General features: G+C 33.8%; 1 protein-coding gene across 1 annotated transcript in view; it reads right to left on the bottom strand.

The window, feature by feature from the left end:
* LOC149807887 (otoferlin-like) overlaps positions 1 to 22,168 on the bottom strand; it is a 480,268-nt gene that overhangs the window by 223,798 nt on the left and 234,302 nt on the right. The window contains exons 22-23 of the mRNA XM_089962251.1: positions 20,483 to 20,675; positions 15,590 to 15,849 (exon numbers count right to left, since the gene is read on the bottom strand). Of these exons, the coding sequence (XP_089818377.1) occupies positions 15,590 to 15,849; positions 20,483 to 20,675 (453 nt within the window). The remainder of the gene's footprint in view (positions 1 to 15,589; positions 15,850 to 20,482; positions 20,676 to 22,168) is intronic.

The following is a 22,168-nucleotide window of genomic DNA, read 5'->3' as shown; positions in this document are numbered from 1 at the left end:
TGTTTGGACATAATAAATTACATGACCCATTGTTTGGGCATAACAAATGTACATGACACATTGTTTGGGCATAATAAATGTACATGACACATTGTTTGGGCATAATAAATGTACATGACTACTGTTATTTGCCCTGACCATAATCATTATTAGGGCATTAGAAATCGGTATAAAATGTTTAATAATATTGAGTTTGTATCAGATATTCCATACACAGAAAAGAAAAAAGAAAAAAGTTTGGTTCGTTTGGAATGGAATATCACTTATAGTCATGTAATGATCTTAAACAAAACAAAAGAAAGTTTTACAATACCAAAATGGCAACCAGAATGGATTTATTTTTGAAAAGCATATCTGTCTCTGAACCTCCTCAGGACATTTAATGTTATCTGATGACAGAATTAAAGACAAATATATTAAGGTGAATGAAATAATATTTTGTTAGAGCATAACAGAAACTCGCAGACTTTTTTTCAGTTCAAAGGGCAACATTTCATATCAAGAAATGGGAATTCATTATGTGAGAAAGATATTTATGGTATCATTGGTAGTTGGGGTGGTGGCAGAGGAAAGAAATAATTTGATCTTTGCAACAGATATAAAGTTAAAAATAATTATGAAAGAAGAATTGTTTATAATGATTATACATGTTCTAACTGAATTCTGTCGCTATTATCAACTACACCATAATTATCATTATCTACATCAAGATATTTATCGTCAACATCAACATCACTTTCATTGACACCATACAACTGACAACATCAGATATTTACAAGCTGGCAAAGCAACAACAGAAATAAGATTTTTGTCATATTAGACGTGTCATTCTGACTGGTCATTTACACAACTAAAACTAGCATCTACTCTAAAATTTAGTCTTTCCAGCATTTTTCAAGTAAACATTTAAAAAAATCGCTATATACTCCGTTAGAGTATATTCAACAAAGAAATTGTCCATTTATTTATATAATGAAATGTTAGCAAAGAAAAATATCATGTCCAAATTGTGGTCACTGTTGTTTCTGCTTGGATACTATCATTTTGATTGGTTCTTCTTCTATGATATTGTACTGCCAAGTTACCAGTCTATGATATTGTATTGCCAAGTTACCAGTCTTTGATAATGGATTGACAACTTAAGCTGGTAGCAGTGAACAGGTAATGGAATTTTTTGGATCATTTGATACCTGTTCAAGAAATGACCAGAAAGGCTGAATCTAAGAACAATGACAGGTCCTTCTATAGGTCACAAGACAATCACCATGTTTGCAAACATCAAATAAAACCACTGACAAACTCTTGTAAATAAAGGTTGCATAGAACATGATGTTTCACTTGCTGGAAAAAGAGGCCCAAGCTGGCTGACATCTATCTAAAGTAAAAGATGAGGGAAGTTGGACAAAATATCTCGTTTAGCATGATGCATACTGATATTGCAAGATTTTATGTTCAACAACACTGACCATGTCTGATGGTCAATTGGTACCAACTGAACAAACTTTAAAGGCCTTCATGTCTTAATATTTTGTGTCAAATTTGGTTTAATTCCATTCAGTGATCTTTATGAAGCTGTATAAAGTTTTAAAAGTAATTTTTTAATGCCTGCAATAATTAATGCTGGTTAACAACAAATTTACACATATGAAAGAATTTCATGCCAGAATTCTTTCAGAACAATTTGGTCAAATTCTGTTTAGCAGTTTCTGAGAAGTCATTTAATAATCTTTCTAATTTTAGAAATGCTAGCCATATTTGAAAGTGGGTCTGTTCTATAAAGTTTGGTTGAAATTAGTCCAGTGGATTTTCAGTAGAAGTTGAAAACAGCACGTTTTTTCTTGATGGATGATGATATACAAGATCGATTTTTTTTGCAAAAGTATTTTTTAGAAACCTTCAACCCATGATGCTTTTTGCAAATTCTGAAAATTCGTTAGAGTTGTTTTTGAAAAAAATTGTTGTTAAAGCATCTTTCTGTTTTTAGTAGCACTGGCTATATATATATTTGAAGGATGACTTTGTATCACCTGCACAAATTCAAAAGCCTTTTATACCAGGGCAGTTTCTCTCAACCTCAGTCATATTATACCTAGCAGTTTTTGAGGAGTCATCAAAAGGTTTTTCTCATTTTAGCAATGACAGCAAAATTTGATGCCTGATCAGCAACAACTGTATAAATGAAAAATACCTTTGTGCCAGGATGTTTTCTGTCAATCTCAGTCTGTCAATTTCAGTCAAATTCTGTCAATCTCTGTCTGTTAATCTCAGTCAAATTCTGTTAATTTCAGTCAAATTCTGTCAATCTCAGTCAAATTCTGTCAATCTCAGTATGTCAGTCTTAGTTAAATTATGTCAATCTCAGTCAAATTCTGTCAATCTCAATCAAATTCTGTCAATCTCAGTATGTCAATCTCAGTCAAATTCTGTCAATCTCAGTCTGTTAATCTCAGTCAAATTCTGTCAATCTCAGTTAAATTATGTTGAACAGTTTTTGAGAAATTGAAAGCAGACTGGCATCAGTTGTATAAAACTGAAAGAACTCCATGCATTGATACTTTTTAATGAATGTTATCAGATTTTGTTCAGCAGTTGTTTTGGAAGAAGTAATTTTGAAAACAAATGTCTTTTTTCTAATATATTTTATGGCAGATTGACATCTACAAACTTGAAAGCCAAGCATTTACAGGACTGGAAATATTCTAAATTTGTTAACTTGCCCAGAATCAAGATTGTTATAAACCTTTGCAAAAATCCCGATTGTTTTCTTATTGTATAAAAAATTCTGGCCAACCTACACATAGTTACTGGCCAAGCAAGCAAACATGATCAGCTTGTTCTGGGTTGCTGGATGGCATATTTTCCACCCACTGCTTTAAACAGGAATGTTTTCTGTAATATTTGGTCAAATTCTGCTTGGCAATATTTTTTAAAAATAATTATTTTTAATGTTTTTTTCTAATTTTGGTAATGGTGGCCATATTTTGTGTCAGATCAACACCATTTCAATAAATGTAAATGCTCTTTCATGCTTAAATAATTTCTACCCAAATTATACAAATTCTATTGAGCAGGTTTTGAGAAGTTGTTCAAAGGCATTTCTGTTTTTAGCATTGGGCAGACATATTTAATAACAGATTGGCATCTTTTGTACCATATTGAATGCATTAAACATCAGGATGTTTTCTATAAAATCCAATCAAATTCTGTTGAGATGTTTTGACTCTAAAGAATCTGTTTAAAAGTTTTTCTATTTTTAGTAATGGTGGCCATATCGGATGGCTGATTAGCATCATGTTTTATACAAAACTGAAAGCCATTCAAACCAAGATGCTTTCTATCAAGTTTGGTAAAATTCTGTTCAGAGTTTAAGAGGACAAGTCATTTAAACATTTTCTACTTTTAATATTGCGGTCACATTTGATGGCTTAGTGCAGAGGTGGGCAAGCTTTCTAGTGCAAGTGCCGCATACACAAATTTACACCTTGTCGCGGGCCGCATAGTTCATTAAGTAAAATAATTAATATTTGAAATAGCAAAAACAAAAGGTTTTTCTAAATAACATCTAATTAATTTTCAGTTGTTAATATGTTGTTAATATTTGAAAACTTAAACTTCAAAAGAAGCACATTTATTTGATAAACAGAGTAACATATACAGAGTCAGTGTGAATGATGACTTGTTCCTAGGCCGCATGAAAACCCTTGGTGGGCTGCATGAAAGCCCTTGGTGGGCCGCATGCGGCCCATGGGCCATAGTTTGCCCACCTCTGGCTTAGTGTTATAATTTGCACTGACTTCCAAGTCCTTCATGTCAGGATGCATTCTGCTAAAGTTTATTGAAATTGACCTTGTGGTTTTCAGAAGAAGCTTAAATTAGCAAATGTTGACAGATGACAGATGACACATGGATATATGCCTGACAAAGAACCATACCATAAGCTCACTTAGCCCTAATGATAAAACTTAAAAATCTGAAATTGGTGAGGATGATGCAATTAATGCAAAAACAGTGATACGTATATCCTGCCATTTGCTAATGCAAGTAAGACAACAAATACTATAAAATTTGGTTAATAAACAAAGACACATAGATTTTACATTACTGAAAGGGATATATACATGTAATATGTACAGTAGCTGTCTATATTAATTATGCTCCAACTTTTTAAAAACATTCCCACAGACTTCTAAAATAACTAACATTTTCTGAAGGTCATTCTGAAGCAAACTGAAAGCAATCACTCTGTATTAATTCTATTTTTATTCTATTTTGTTCATCTGTAGGATGTTCAGTTAGCTGTTTTTTGGAGGCAGGAAAGATGCTGACCATGAAACATCAAAAGTTAAAAAAACTAGGCACAACGCTCATCAAATTAGAGGTCACAGTACTGTTATGTACTTTTTCATTTATCTTAAACATATATTGGAGGATAATAAAACTTTCAAATGTATTAAATTTTCATAATTCTTTTGCCCATTTAGCAAGAGGATCTTGGGGTAGCATATTTTCCACCTTCTCAGTCCCCTCCCCCAAGACTCCTACCAAAATCTTTATGGATTAGTGCTCTCAATTTGTATACAACTTATGGAAGTATCCTATAGTGTAGCCCTGTTAATTTATACTTAATACTTATGTTTTGTTTTGTTTCTATGGTAACATAAAAATTATTGAGTTTCAAAAGTTTGAAAAAACAACTGTACAACTTGTTTGTGATGTCTAACAAATCTGGTTCAGATCTCTGAATAGTCGGAGAGTTATGTTCCCAAAATTAAAATGTTTACGGACAGACAGACAGACAGCCACATTGATATCCATATCACCCTGTATTATATGGTTGGTTGGTTGGTTGTTTTATAATGACACTTTCATCAATTTATTTGCCATATCAAGTCAAGGAAATGAGACCCAAGTGCATGCCAAGGCAGCAGACACAGGCTTGCTCAGGCAGGTATTGGTCACATGACCCTTGGATTACATGATAAACACTCTACCATACTGGGGAATTGATGAAGAAAAGCCTAAGCTGCTATAGAAGTCTATGGGATTATAAAAAGTTGGAACATGTGTATTGCCAGTTACTGTAATTTTAATACATGCTTTTATTTAAATATATATGCATCTATTATCCCTTTTTTGCAGTACACAATATAACAGATCACAAACACAAAGTTTAAACTAAAAATTACAAACCAAGTGTTTATTATATTATGAGTCACAATGGGCATACTGTAACATCCTCATGACTTTTAGAAATAGAAATATACTTCACCCAATTGGAAAAAGTATTTCTAAAATGCTTGAAAAATCCACTCATCAGTTTGTTGAAATGAAAGATGAATGTATAAGGACAATCATCTCTCTTCCATATAAAAGGTATACAAATAATGGTCCCTTGTCCAGAAGTACAAACAGCAATTTAAGAATGTTCAGTCTCAAGAACAGTTGCAGCATCTAATTATTTTGGCCAGGTAAAACACATGAAATTTGGGTAGGATTTTAATAAATATGATTCCTGTCTGCAAGTCATTTTGTGAATGACTAGTGCACTGTTATTTTTTTAATGATAGTAATATTGCTTCAGTTAAGTCACTTTGTGTATGACTGGTGCCCTGTGATGTTTTTAATGATAGCAATATGATATCAGTCAAGTCATTTTGTGTATGACTGGTGCCCTGTGATGCTTTTAATGATAGCAATATGATATCAATCAAGTCATTTTGTGTATGACTGGTGCCCTGTGATGTTTTTAATGATAGCAATATGATATAAGTCATTTTTTTTATGAATGGTGCCCTGTGATGCTTTTGATGATAGCAATATGATATCAATCAAGTCATTTTGTGTATGACTGGTGCCCTGTGATGTTTTTAATGATAGCAATATGATATCAATCAAGTCATTTTGTGTGTGACTGATGCCCTGTTATGTTTTTAATGATAGCAATATGATATCAATCAAGTCATTTTGTGTATGACTGGTGCCCTGTTATGTTTTTAATAATAGCAATATGATATCAATCAAGTCATTTTGTTTATGACTGGTGCCCTGTTATGTTTTTAATGATAGCAATATGATATCAATCAGGTCATATTGTGAATGACTAGTGCATTACTATTTTTTAATAATACTAATATGATATCAATCAAGCCATTTTGTGTATGACTAGTACCAAGTTATGATTTTAATGATAGCAATATGATATCAATCAAATCCATGAACATGTGTGAATGACACCCAGGGCTGAACAATCTAAATAGTTGCTGCTTCTCAGAATGGAGATAGCCTTGATGTTTCTAAAAATTCACATTTTGCATTCTATGGTAATAATAATAGCACCATGAACATCACATTATTTGCCTGTTGCATGATTGACAGTCTTTAATGTAAGTATCTTACATTTTTATTCAGAAAACCACTTTTTTAATTTCAGTTAGTGACACTGACCATTGACTTTCTGACCCCCCATATCAGTAGGGTTCTTTCTTACCAAAGAGTTAACCATCTACAAAATTTCATTCAGGTCTGTGATGAGAACTGATGTTACGATGCTTAAAGATTTTTCGTCTTTAAGTCTCTATGACCTTGGCCTTTGGCCTTTAGCCTTTGCACCCCAAAATCAATAGGCTTTTATCTTACCCCAGATAAGGACTAATGTTATTGTGTAGTAACTATTTTTGTCGTTTCTGGTACAGTGACCTTGGCCTTTGACTATAAGATCCCAAAATCAATAGGCTTATTGCATACCCCAAATGCAAGCTATTTACAATGTTTGGTAACTATAGATGATGGAGAATTCAGAGTTATTGTGCAGAAACAATTTTTCTTCTTTCAATTACAGTGACCTTAACTTTTGAATCCCTAAATTGATAGGGCTTTTCCATGCCCCAAGTGCATGCCAACCACAAAAGGTTGAACTGTAGATGGAAGACAACTTGAGTTTTTGTGTGGAAATGAAACTGATAACAGATAGATGGACATATGAACATAATAACATACTATGCTCTGCCTTGTGGAAGGTATGTACAAAATATATGTACAATATATGTACAAAATATATGTACAAAATATATGTACAAAATATCCACTAATTCTTCTTCACCATCAAATTGAAGCCTTCTTACAAACTGCCATACAAGGAGGGTTTTGAGTTCTGCATCCAAGGGTATGTCATTTCCCAAAATTTTTACTGTCATGTATTATGGATCTGTTAACTAAAATGTAATGCCCTTACCTGGCCAAACTAATTGTTACAGTAAATATTTCAAAACAAAATATGAACTTCTTTACATTGCCACAACACTGTGAATTACAAATTTGTGGGGTTCCAATTTTGGGGATTTTTTGTGGTTGCTAAAAAGTGCAAATATGAAGATCCAATAAATGACCAGCCTTATGAGAAAACAATGGGACCACTTTTCCATACCAAGAATTAAAATATCCATGAATTTAAGTACCAATGAAAATCTCTTGAAAATAAATGGATTCAAAGTAAATAAAAGCTGTTGCTATGAAGATTATTCAATTACTATTTTCAATCTGAAAAACGATATGTTCAGATAACTAAAAGGATGTATTACAGTCATTCTCAAAATTACAGAGTCACAGCAGACACATTTTCCATGGAATTAACTATGTGACTTGCCATGAAATAAAGCACCAGATCTACAAATACTCACTTGGGTCTCTTGTAAACAGTTATTTATAGTATCCTTATGTATAATCAGCTCAGATTTGGACAACAATATTCCATGCTCCATTAATTATCAATCAAAGTAAATATCACAAACGTCATAGCATTTTTGTGGTGCATATTTAAGACTGAATTGTTATCTTTTCATAAGAAATATTTAAAAAACAACTAGTTAGTGGTATCCCTGCTCCAATTGTGTGCACGAGTTTTACATTTATTTCTTGTTGCCAAAAAAATGATCACTATATGTAGTCACTTCCATCTGCAAACAACATAGACCCTGGATCTGTGCAGTTTGCAGACAGACATGACCTATAAGTGAACATAGATAGAAATATTTCAGTTGTGCAAATACTGGCTGGGAATTATCTTGTGTGAAAATTCAGTGCTATCTGTATCATTGAGAAAGTAAGAGATATTCCAACTGAATTTATTCTATATCTGACATTAGAAATTAAATATCAATTACTCACATTTGCTTATAAGTCGATTCCAGCTGAAGACATTGACTCTTCTCTGCACCCATCACGGTCTATGTTATTTTTAGCTTTTACTTATGACTCCTAAAAAACTGCACAGACCCAGATTTGCCAGTACATTATATGATGGCAGATCTGGGTCTCTGCAGTTTGCAGTTGGACTTGACTTATAAGCAAGAATATATGGTAAATTATCAGGTAATATTTGTCAGGAAAAGAGTTCATTTGTAATTTTATTAACATTTTTGTTGTGTAGCTTGCATTTACACTGATGTTTTGATGTGAGCCTGTCTCTGGGTTCAACAGAAGTGGAGGAAGAAGAGAAGAAATAATAACATCTATTACTGTTGACATTCATTATAACCAAGTACTGCCTGCAACATGGGTACTCTGAGTGTCATATAATAAGCCTGCCCCATGCTGAATAGTCCTAAATGAAAACTCTGGAGATTACTGACTAATGGCCCTCACTGACCTTTGTTCAAGGTACACTGTCCTGAACTAAACTTACTGTGCAGAAATACATTTTCTGATTAGGTGGACCATAAATGTGGCCTTTGACCTCTAAACCCCCAAATCTAAAAGTTTCTTTAGTACCCTAAGTGAAAGGAATTTACTGATGATAACTTTGACCTTTGACATTAAAGCCTCCCAAAACAATAGATTTCTTCTGTACCTTAGGTGCAAGCCCTCCACAATCTTTGGTCAAGATACACTGTTTATAAGTAAAGTTATTATACAAAAATTGTTTCTCTTCTTTCAGTCAAAGTGGCCCTGATCTTTGTCCTTTTGACCTTAAGCTATATATGCTTCTTTCTTACCCAAAGTATAAGCCATCCACAAACTCTGATAATGATACATAGTAAAGAACTGAAACTTGACTGCAGAAACCAATGTTTATTTTGAAGGCACAATGAAATGAACCTTTTACCTTTGACCTTAAAATTAGTGGGTTTCTATCTTACTTCATGTGCAAACCACCCAAAAAGTCTGTGATATAAAAAACAAAATTATTATGCTGAAATTTTCTTCTTTCAGTCACAATGACCTTCATCTCTTGACCCCAAAATTGAAAGGTTTCTTTCTTACCCCAAGTGAAAGCATCCACAAAGTTTTAACCTGGTGTATGATGTAGTACTAATGTTTTTGCGTGGAAACATTTTTTTCTTCCTACAACCACAGTGACACTGACTTTTGACCTTTTGACCCTAACATCAATAGGCTTCATTTAGATGTTGAAGAATTTGAGTTATTGTTTTGAGAACAAATAGGAAACATATAGATGGATGTAGAGAAATATGAATGGACATCACAATATAATACAATGTACCTTATGTTAAGCATACAAAAATAATTGTCAATGATATGATATAGATCTCCACATTCAAAACCAGATGATACTGACATCAATACTGGTATCAAATGCTTCTAAAGTGATGTCAAAAGGTTGGACTGGACTATTTACAACTTCATGCTCACATTTATCTTCAGGTAAACTTAAAATTCAAAAGTAACAACAGATTCAATGTGTTCACAATCATTTGCCAAATTCATTAAAGTTACAGATTCTTAAAACTCTAACTATTAATATATCTAATGCAGTCCCTAAAAAAATCTTGTTGAAATATCTGTGATATCAGATGTTAAAATTCTATCTTCTTATTCTGTGTTCCTGTTGAAAATGATATAAGGTGATAGTGCAAGTAAAACATTGGATTGCACATGACAGGTCACAAGGATACTCTTCACTTTGTTTGCAATGGATTTCCATTCAAAACTGTTTAAAAAAATTTGAGATGTTTTCTATGTTTGCTGGTGGATATCCACTGTATTTATATATAGCCCATGGTGGATATCCATTGTATAAATATGTAGCCCATGGTGGATATCCAGTGTATAAATATGTAGCCCATGGTGGATATCCAGTGTATAAATATATAGTCCATGGTGTACATCCATTGCATAAACATACAGCCCATGGTGGATATCCATTGTATAAATACATAGAGCCCATGGTGAATATCCACTGTACAAATAAATAACCCATGGTGGATATCCATTGTGTTATATATATTTAATTTACATTGTATGCTTGACTTTTGTCTGTGATTGAGAGTAGAGCCTTTGCCTATCCGACTACATTCATTTTATTTAAGATATTTGTTAATATTTGAGATCAAATTCAAACATTTTTTATGAGTTTAGAATATTCTAGAAGTGAACATGTTGAGAATTTGCTGAAATTTTCCATTAGTTTTTTTGAAAATGTATTGTCTTGCAGGTGAGGTGAGGTGTGTGTATATATATAGAGGTTTCATAAACAAATATTTCATTATTGTTTATTATTATTCTCTGGGATCATTTATAGTTGTGCTAAGATATAATTTGTATAATTTGAGAGGAATTATTTATTTAAATTATTCATTGGAATTACAAAGTGCTCATTTACTTTTTGGACTACAAAACTACTTTGGGATTATTGAGAACTAATTCAAAGACATTCTGGATTATGTCATTGTGGTACATTAAGACATTCAATAATTGCAGTATATCAGGATGATTATTGGAATCACTTTAAACATTCTATACTTTTGGAATTGTGACAGAAACAATATGATTATTTTCGATTTAATTCACAATACTGTGTCTTTTGAACTTTCTTTTTAGATTCTAGGGAAATAAATTTTTTGTTGATTTTACTTACTTGACTGTTTCACTTACTTCTGTTACACAGTTTAAGACCACAGTATAACAATTGTATCAATATATATATATATGGTTGATATCCACTGCATGGATATACAGTTCATGGTGGATACCCATTGTATATATACAGTCTATAAGTGGATATCAAGGAAGAGAGAGGCTTATATTAAATAAATTGAAGAATATGAATGTTCTCTATCATAATCAATCGTATATTCCCTGATAAATACGTAAATCTGGACATGGTAATGATATGGATTTTCCTACATAAAGACACAAATTTACTGAATAACTCCTGACCCTTCAAAATAACTCATTTTGCTGGGATTGTTGAGTTTTTCTTGACAGAAGTACCAAAATCATAGCAAATGTTTGTTGGGGAAAAAACAACAGAAAAACAGAAAAAGAATGAAAGATAAAACTGAAAACAATAAAAAGATTGAAATCCTCTTACTCCTAGATACATGTAGTTGTGAAGAAGAGCTGATGCCAGAGAAATAAACACTCAAACATAAAAAAAAAATAGGTTGTAATGAGATGAAAGTCAAAGGCAAACTTACACAAGGTGTCTATGGAAACACTTTAGACTGTGCCCAACTTATGTGTACACTGAACATTTTTGTTGATTATGAATCAACAGATTAAAGGTCACAGGGTAAATTGCTTCAAGCCTTTGGTAAATATTACTAATGATTCCATTAAGATTCATAAACACATTGTTGTAGGCTTTGGTCTGCAAATAGCTTTGATGCAAAAGATGAAACATTATCATTGGATGGGCAGGAGGCCAAAGGTCAAAATAGCAGGGGATTGTTTAATATTGTCTTGCTAACACCACAGTAACATCATCGCAGATGAGATAATAAATTTACTTAATTAAATTGCACATGTTCATAATGAAAAGTGAATGTAATTTCTTTTTACCTAAAATGGTCTCAAATATCAGGTACATATAATTTAATGTGAGCATTAATATTGTTAATATTGATTACTCACAACAAGGATTAATGTAACAAACAGTTTTGGGAAAGAAACAGTTGCTGCAAAGAACACTGCCAAATTAGATTGAGCTTATATGCAATGATATTCAAGCTCTTCATCATGAAAATGACAACACCGTGCCAATGCATACTAAATTAGAGATGGTATTTCTCGTAACCCAGCTCTTACTTGCAATGACAACACCATGCCAATGTATATTAAATTAGAGATGGTATTTCTCGTAACCCAGCTCTTACTTGCAATGACAACACCATGCCAATGTATATTAAATTAGAGAAGGTATTTCTCGTAACCCAGCTCTTACTTGCAATGACAACACCATGCCAATGTATATTAAATTAGAGATGGTATTTCTCGTAACCCAGCTCTTACTTGCAATGACAACACCATGCCAATGTATATTAAATTAGAGATGGTATTTCTCGTAACCCAGCTCTTACTTGCAATGACAACACCATGCTAATGTATATTAAATTAGAGATGGTATTTCTCGTAACCCAGCTCTTACTTGCAATGACAACACCATGCCAATGTATATTAAATTAGAGATGGTATTTCTCGTAACCCAGCTCTTACTTGCAATGTTTAATTTAACTTTACTTCCTAGTTTTGTGTAAAGTAAACAATCTGTACATGCTTTAAACAGGTTTGATTTTGGATGTTTATGTCATATATACAAGACTGAAATCTTAAAGCTTTTAATTGTTCATTATATCAGTGACTGCATTCTTTTTATTTTTTTATTTGTTCACAATGTCAGTGGCTGTATTCTTTTTATTTGTTCACAATGTCAGTGGCTCTATTCCTTTTATTTGTTCACAATGTCAGTGGCTGTATTCCTTTTATTTTTTCACAAGGTCAATGACTGTATTCCTTTTATTTGTTCACAATGTCAGTGGCTGTATTCCTTTTATTTGTTCACAATGTCAGTGGCTGTATTCCTTTTATTTGTTCACAAGGTCAATGACTGTATTCCTTTTATTTGTTCACAATGTCAGTGGCTGTATTTCTTTTATTTGTTCACAATGTCAGTGGCTATATTCCTTTTATTTGTTCACAATGTCAATGACTGTATTCCCTTCTGTTGATGTTTAATCTAGTTTATCAATGGTTTTAACTTTAAGCAGATGAGTAGGGAAGCAGAGTTTATGCAACAAATTTTTGAAATTATTTGAACAAATGTTTATATTTCATTAAATAATGTAAACAATAAAACTAGTGCACTTCATTTTTTATTTTGCTTAATATCCATGGATGTGCTTTTGAGAATGACTGATCTGCATGACCATTATTACTTTCTGTAGAAAATTACCCATGTCTGAGTCCCTGATGCCTGAATACATGAGAAATGAGAAAAACCATAATTGTTTATTTTATACACAGGAATCTGTACTTCTCAGTCGCTTTAACTCCTGTGATTTCACATGTGCAAAATCCTTTCAAATGCGACATGCATACACAATATAACTTTAAAGACAGAACTCTAATCACCTATTTACCTATTCACACAACTCTAATCACCTATTTACCTATTCGCACAACTCTAATCACCTATTTACCTATTTGCAAAACTCCAATCACTTATTTACCTATTCACACAACTCTAATCACCTATTTACCTATTCACACAACTCTAATCACCTATCTACCTATTCACACAAATCTAATCACTTATTTACCTATTCACACATCTCTAATCACCTATTTACCTATTCACACAACTCTAATCACCTATTTACCTATTCACACAACTCTAATCACCTATTTACCTATTCTCACAACTCTAATCACCTATTTACCTATTTGCACAACTCTAATCACCTATTTACCTATTCACACAACTCTAATCACCTATTTACCTATTCACACAACTCTAATCACCTATTTACCTATTCGCACAACTCAGATCACCTATTTACCTATTCACACAACTCTAATCACCTATTTACCTATTCACACAACTCTAATCACCTATTTACCTATTCACACAACTCTAATCACCTATTTACCTATTCACACAACTCTAATCACCTATTTACCTATTTGCACAACTCTAATCACCTATTTACCTATTCACACAACTCTAATCACCTATTTACCTATTCGCACAACTCTAATCACCTATTTACCTATTCACACAACTCCAATCACCTATTTATCTATTCACACAACTCTAATCACCTATTTACCTATTCACACAACTCTAATCACCTATTTACCTATTTGCACAACTCTAATCACTTATTTACCTATTCACACAACTCTAATCACCTATTTACCTATTCACACAACTCTAATCACCTATTTACCTATTCACACTACTCTAATCACCTATTTAAAGAAATGCATTAAAAACTGATAGATATGAGGCATATGAAGCAAAAATTAAAAACTATGTAGAGAAAAAGGTGTGCATCTTGTTTACATTGTTAGCATTAAATATAAGTTGTCCTAACATTCCTGAACTTCAATGTTATTGCATAAAATTCCACTCTCAAACATAATCTCCATACATTTTCAAAGCACTTACAAAAAAATGTATAATGTCTATAGAGGCATGGATTTCTCCCCAGTCATCTTCCAAATACCCACAACGTTGACAGGTGAAAATTTCCTTTTGTCACAAAATATGTGATAAAACATTAGCATGTAACAATTAACCACAAAGTATTGGACACTGACAATATCTTTTTCAACACAGAATGTCCAGTGAAAATTCCATGTTATGTCACATAGTTTAACTCAGGTTAGGGTAAGATGATCAGTGTTCACATCTAAAGTGTCAGTTACTAAGCATTCCAGTTGATGGATATTCATGTGAAGGGAGGATTATTGGATGCAGAAATTCTATATTTACTTTATTTGTGACCAGACATATGCATTATTTGATCTGGAACAGTAGACTACATTAGACATACACAAATTTTACTTAGCATCAGAATTGCATCACATAATAAGAAACATTAACTATTTTTAGCTATTTTTACTGTGTAAAAATGCTGTGGTTGGATAAATTTCAGTCAGTTGTGAGTCTGGTTTATGTCCAAATTTTTTTCTCTGAAAAGAGGTGAGTTTATTTTCCACTACAAGCTAACATTTAAACTATATTTGAATATAGGGTGGATTTCATGTTACAGGTATACTGCCCATCCCACTACCATGCCTTCTATCAGTTGACCAATACCCTTAGTTTTATATGTTATGGCATAATGAGCCTGGGGCTATATTCAGACAGATGTTAAATTTGTTTTCCAAAATTCCTTTGGGCAATCAATTCCAAAAATGACTGCCATAAAGTTGATAGTAACAGTAAAAACAAATAGTTTCAGAAGGCAGGGTTAGGAAAATTCCCATGATTGCAACTAATTAATAAAGAGAATACTTTGGAAGAATTTCATGTAATTATTGGACCAATCAGTATCACAGAAAGTGATACGTCAACATGCTATCATATCAAAAATGTTAAACTGCACATACTTTAAGTAAAGAGTACCAACTATGTGATAACTGGTTTTATTACATGTATTTATGGTGACAAAGAAAGCAATGAAAGCTGCATGCCTTTTGATTTTTTTGGGTCTGAATTTCATCAACAAGCAACATGGACAGAAAAACAGGGCACCTGCACACTTAACACTTTGAGGCATCTGCATATTTCAAACTTCGGTTGAAGGAATACAATACTGAGAATGAAAAATTCCCAGGTACTTACAACTTTATCCTGGTCAAATATCTCAACTATTATGGCAGGAGGATTTTCTGAAATCTCTTGCATCAAACCATAAATGGTGACTTCATGCATGATCAACATTTCATCCCATGTAGGACTCAGGGTTTCCTCAATGACCTGGGTTGTTACACTCTGATCACCAAAGGCGATCCTAGCAAAAGGATCGGAAAGACCGGATGCATCAGAACCAATTAGACTTCTAGCCTGATACATGTGGGCTCGTAACTGGAACACTTGTTTCTCTGCAAAAGAGATGTCAACAAGAGCATCATGAATGGTACATTATACAGCTGTCTCACATTTAAAATTCCTCTTTGATGAAAACTTACATTTTTGTGTAAACATTGCTTTTATTCTTTTAGTCATGGCGACCTTTGACCCTATGAAGTACAAATGGATTTGCTTAAGTGTCAGCCATCTACAAAGTTTGGTCAAGGTCTATGTCACTGTGTTGAACTATTTTTCCTCTTTCAGTCAGTGACAATGATCTTTGACCTTTTCATCCTGAAATTTATAGGGTACTTCCTTACTCTACATGAAAGCCATTGCTGATGTCATGCAAGCCATCCCCCAAGTTGGTAACTGTAGACCTTAAGTTACTGTGCAGAAATAATATTTTTCTCAAAGTGATCTCAAAATCACAGAAGTTCTTTCTCTACAAGCATTCACAAAGCTGGGCAGTTGTTATGAAGAAACCATTTGTCTTATTTCAGTCACAGTGACCTTGACATTTGTGCCTTTACCACCCACCCCCAGCAATCAACCCATATGCAAACCATGTATGAAGTTTGGTAACCGTAGATGGCAGACAACCTGAGTTATTGTGCAGAAATGATATTGGTAACAGACTTATGGTGGGTGTATAACAAAGTACTTTCTGGGTAACAGACTTATTGTGAGTGTATAACAAAGTACTTTCTGTGATGGCCATAACTGCATATCTTCTGCAGAAGTTACAAAATATTCCTTTCACAAAAAGTATTCAATTCTGTGTCATTTCATGAAAATGTCTGCTAGACAGTAAAACCGGTTTCTACAAATCTGTCTGGACTCTATAAATGAATTTGCTGCATCATTATTATATTCGGTAGTTCAGTCAACTTCTTTCAAATTACCATCTCCACCCCCTGTACATCTTAACAGCCATACTTTTACATATGTCAACAGTTACACATATTTCAGTCATATTTTAAAATCCAATCAGTCAGATTATGAAGATATAATGAGACATGACAGATTTTTTTGTACTCAAACAAACATGCTTCTACGTAAATGTAACAATCGTTCATTGAATGTCCAAATTAGATTATTCAAATCTTATTGCTGCACAATGTACTGTGCTTCTCTGTAGATAAACTTTAGTGAATGTATGAAAAGAAAACTAGTTATTGGTTACAATAATAGTCTTTGTTTTCTATTAAGCTTTCCTAGGTGGAACAGTGCCTCTAACATGTTTGGATGAAGTAATGAGAAAGCATGTGTTCTCAATGATGACAAGAATATCCAGTAGTAAGAACTGTATATAGAAATCTCTGTGCAAGTATGACATTCTTTTAAATTGTCATATCATTAGTAGATGGAACAAATTACTCTTTAAATGTGCTATATAATTTCATTCTTAACAATGCAGTTGTAGATGTGCACGTAAGATATATATGATCTTTTATGTCAAAAATGTTTTTACTTTATATTTTAATTTAGATGTATGGACTAAGTAGTCTGAAATAAAAAAATTCTTATATATATCTTATATTATACACCACTCCACTGTTTTCCTGAATAAGACACAAACCCTCTTATAATGCAGGGGCACATGTGAATAAAAAAAATTCTTATATATATCTTATAATATACACCACTCCACTGTTTTCCTGAATAAGACACAAACCCTCTTATAATGCAGGGGCACATGTGAATAAAAAAAATTCTTATATATATCTTATAATATACACCACTCCACTGTTTTCCTGAATAAGACACAAACCCTCTTATAATGCAGGGGCACATGTGAATAAAAAAAATTCTTATAAATAATATTAAATGTATAATAAAATAATACCAAAAACATAATAGGCCCCTATTTGCTGAATGTGAATAAATTGCAATGAAAACTGGTAATTGAAACCTTAATACACCGCTTGTTTTATCATCAAAAATGTTGGTCGATGCATAAAAATATGAATCGACATCATGAAAAGACTTGCAATATGAAGTTATATATTTGATATGTGATCTTTCAGAGATTGATTACCTTGAAAATAAAGGTAATTTATACAGAATAGTAAACTATTTCATTAGAAAAGCTATTCTCTGACAATTATCCAAGTACCCCCAACATGATTGTAAAATGAATATTCAAACATTTAACCTGCTATCCCCTTCCCTCTTCTCACTGGCAATGTCCATCCCTTTGTTCATTTTCAAGGTCTCTCAGTAATTTTCACCCTTGCTTATGTTTTGGAGTCCTACCATGTGTAAGTTATCAAGGAAGAACTGTCCTCTGATTTGTTTGTGAATTACCAAGGAAGAGTTGTCCTCAGATTTGTGTGCGAATTATTAAGGAAGAGTTGTCATCTGATTTGTGTGTGAGTTTACAAAGAAGAGTTGTTCTCTGATTTGTGTGTGAATTTACAAGAGTTGTCCTCTTATTTGTGTGTGAGTTTACAAGGAAGAGTTGTCCTCTGATTTGTGTTTGAGTTTACAAGGAAGAGTTGTTCTCAGATTTGTGTTGGAGTTTACAAGAAAGAGTTGTTTTCCCTTTACCCTCATTTGTGCTTGAGAGACCCCCAAATTTGTAATTTGACCCCCAGTTTGATACCAAAGTTTGGTTTTTACTCAGTCTGAACCCCCAGTTTTGACACCAAGGAGATTTTTGACTCTCACTCTTGCACCACTAGGGGATACACTGTGTTCTGAGAAATGGACAGCAAAGTTGCTATTACATGATCAAATAAGAGACAGGATTGGTCAATAGGCCATTAGAATTCAGAAATGAAATGATGGCAGAAAAGTGAATGGGTTTAGCTAATGTCAATTGTCTATTAATAATCTTTTATGTACAAAAAGTTGCAAATTGCCAGACACAGTGGTCACAACATCACTGTCCACCGTATGTTTGACAGAAACTTTGACTTCTGGTGAAATCTTTTAACTGGTTAATTTTCTACATTGATTCTCGAATTCTCATTTGACTTTGAAATTATGGTAATGAAGGTATATAAAGGAGTTTGTTTAACAAAATGTTGGTAAAATTTAAAGGTCAAAATGATTAACTTTGCAGCAGATTACAGATTTAATCTTTTTTCTTGTAATGAGCAGTGATTATTTAATGTCCATTACAAAAATGTTATCATATATACTGGTACTTCTAAAAACAAGAGTCCCTTGAAGGGATGCTCTACTCACAGAATTTTTTTCTAACAATTCAGGATAGTACCCCACCATTTTTAACTGCTAAGTGTTGAATCTATCTCTGATATTTCTGAGTAATAACATTATTTTCAAATTAGCCACTGTGGCAGTCATTTTGGATGTAACATGGCAGTCATTTTGGATGTAACATCTACACCATTTTCAAATTAGCCACTGTGGCAGTCATTTTGGATCACTGTGGCAGTCATTTTGGATGTAACATCTACACCATTTTCAAATTAGCCACTGTGGCAATCATTTTGGATCACTGTGGCAATCATTTTGGATCACTGTGGCAGTCATTTTGGATGTAACATCTACACCATTTTCATTCAGGAGCAGCAAGTCTTTAAGTAAATACCTAACATCGATACAACCATCCAACCAAGAAAAGTAGCAATAAGATCTTTGAGAGGGCACTGTGGTGGCCACAAGAGGTCAGACCAGCACTATTCTATCTGGGACAAACCAGTTTTGATAAGAAGCCATCTGCTGAAAACCATCATGTCAATATGACTTTCTGTTCAGTAGGAGTAGCAATAACAAGATTTTCAAGAAAGCTACCATGGTGGCCATATTAGATGTCATATTGGCAGTTTTCATTTAGGACCAAGCAGACATCATAAGAAATCTTTTAGTGAAAACCTCATGCTGATATGACTTTCCCATTCTGGAAAAGCAATAGCAAGATCTTCAAGATAGCTGCTGCGGATGTCAAGATGGATGTCCAAGCTGAGCTGCATGATTTTCATTTAGAATCAACCAGACCTTGTAAGAAATCTTCTGGTGAAAAAACCATCTTGATATGACCATCCAGTCAGGAAAGACAGCAATAACAAGACTGCCAAACTGGTTACTGTGACAGGCTTATATGATGTTCAAGCATCATCATTTTCACTTAGGATCAGTTATACATTATAAAAAGTCTTACAGTGAAAACCATATATTGACCAATCATTCTTGTGGAGTAGTAATAATAGGATTTTCAAGATGGCTGCCATGGTGGCCATATTGGATATGAAATTGGCAAAAGAGATCTTTCAGTGAAAATCCATTCAGGAGAAGAATAAATAACAAGACATTCAAGATGGCCATATTGGATGTCTAAGTGATACCATTGTCACTTAGGATCAACAGTACATCATAAAAACCTTCTCGTGAAAATCACATGCTGATATGACCATCCATTCAGTAGCAATAACAAGATTGTTACAATGGCCACAGTGGTAGCCATGTTGGTTGTCCAAGTTTATCAGTTTTCATTTAGGACCAACTAGACCATGTGATGACTGTGTAAAGTTTCACTGAAATTCTCAAAGTATTTAAGGAGTTACAATACCTGTGCCAAAGGAAGAACAGACAATGAAACAGACAACATGTCATTCTGTAAGCTCTTGTAGTCTATGACCAGCAGACCAAAAACTGAATGATTTGCCTTGAAGACCACTTAAATAATGGGCTTACCTGTGTAATGTATAAAGGGTGGTGGTACACAACTCAGTCTGCTGGCATTCTTGATGACCTTGGTTTCCTCATATCCCTTTGGAAGCCCTGACAAGAAGTCTTTCTTGTGCTTACTAAGGCCAAGCCAGAGAAGCACCTGCACCTTTGCCTGAATTGTCCACCCTGCTTGGCTTGCTGCTTTCTTCCCTGGCAACTGTAAATAAAAAGAAAATGAACTTCAAACTGCAGAAACAGATATATAATTCTTTAAAATGTATTCATATTTGTGTTTCCATCAAATTCTTTACACATCACTGAACCCCTCAATATACTGCATTAGTTCTCATTACAGAGCCCCTCAGTATACTGAATGAGTTCTCATTACAGAGCCCCTCAATATACTGCATGAGTTCTCATTACAGAGCCCCTCAATATACTGCATGAGTTCTCATTACAGAGCCCTCAGTATACTGCATGAGTTCTCATTATAGAGCCCCTCAGTATACTGCATGAGTTCTCATTATAGAGCCTCTCATTATACTGCATGAGTTCTCATTACAGAGCCCCTCAGTATACTGCACAAGTTCTCATTATAGAGTCCCTCAGCATACTGCATAGTTCCCATTACAGACCTCCTAACTTTACTTAAAATTTGAGCAAATTCATCATGCAAGAGACCCAAAAGCTGTAAAGGCTGGTGTACAAAATATGACAGTTATTTGTACATTTTTTAATCCTTTAATGTTCAGTTATGCCTTGAGATACCAGGTACTGTGCAATCACACCATGTATTACACTGGTCAACAGTGAAATCATTACTGACTTGAAAAGGCCCTAATCTGTAGTATTTTGGTGTGCCGAACACGAATATAACCGTGAAAAATTTGTATTGGCTCTCGTTTTGAAGATATTCATATACCTCATTTTCTATGTTTCACTGTGTAAATTTCTCCAGTAGGACTGCAGCAACATCCGGAATAATGATGTAACATTGCATAATACCATCATGCTCACATCATCCACAGTTGATTGCATCATTTTCTGATGCAATGCAATACTAATGCCATGCGGCTGCTGAAGTAAGTTGACGTCAGCAGTGTACTATACATGTGTAGGCCTATTATACTAATGCCAGGCGGCTGCTGAAGCTGACGTAAGCAGTGTACTATATAAAGCCCAATCAGATAGGTTCAGCATTTAAAATATTTTAGACGTTGTGCGAGACAGTTCAAGCTACTGTTACATAAAACTTATTATTTTATCCATTTACGTACAATAAAGAACAGTAATGCCTCGAAAGTGTGTTAATACCGCGGACAATTTTTGCTATATTTGTGGGAAAGTGACATTTGCCAACCAGAAGAAAAGTATCAATTCTCAAGTGAAGAAGGCATATCATCTTTACTTCGGATGCAAGGTTGGTGACCAAGACAAGCCTTGGGCTCCGCATTTATGCTGTGCTACATGTACAACACAGCTTTCACAGTGGTTGAATTGCAAAAGGTCATCAATGCCGTTTGCAGTCCCAATGGTGTGGAGAGAGCCAAGCAACCACCTAAATGACTGTTACTTCTGCTTGGTTCCTCCTCTTTCCGGCGGAATAACGAAGCGAAAGAAGTCGAGAATAGTCTACCCAAACATTCCGTCTGCATTGAGACCAGTTCCACATGGTGAGGGACTTTCTATTCCAGAACCTCCAGCAGAATA

This window comes from Sinohyriopsis cumingii, chromosome 1 (assembly GCF_028554795.1).
Source record: "Sinohyriopsis cumingii isolate HCF-2022 chromosome 1, ASM2855479v2, whole genome shotgun sequence".
NCBI classification, from domain to species: Eukaryota; Metazoa; Mollusca; class Bivalvia; order Unionida; family Unionidae; genus Sinohyriopsis; species Sinohyriopsis cumingii.
This window is presented reverse-complemented; position numbering and strand designations above follow the sequence as displayed.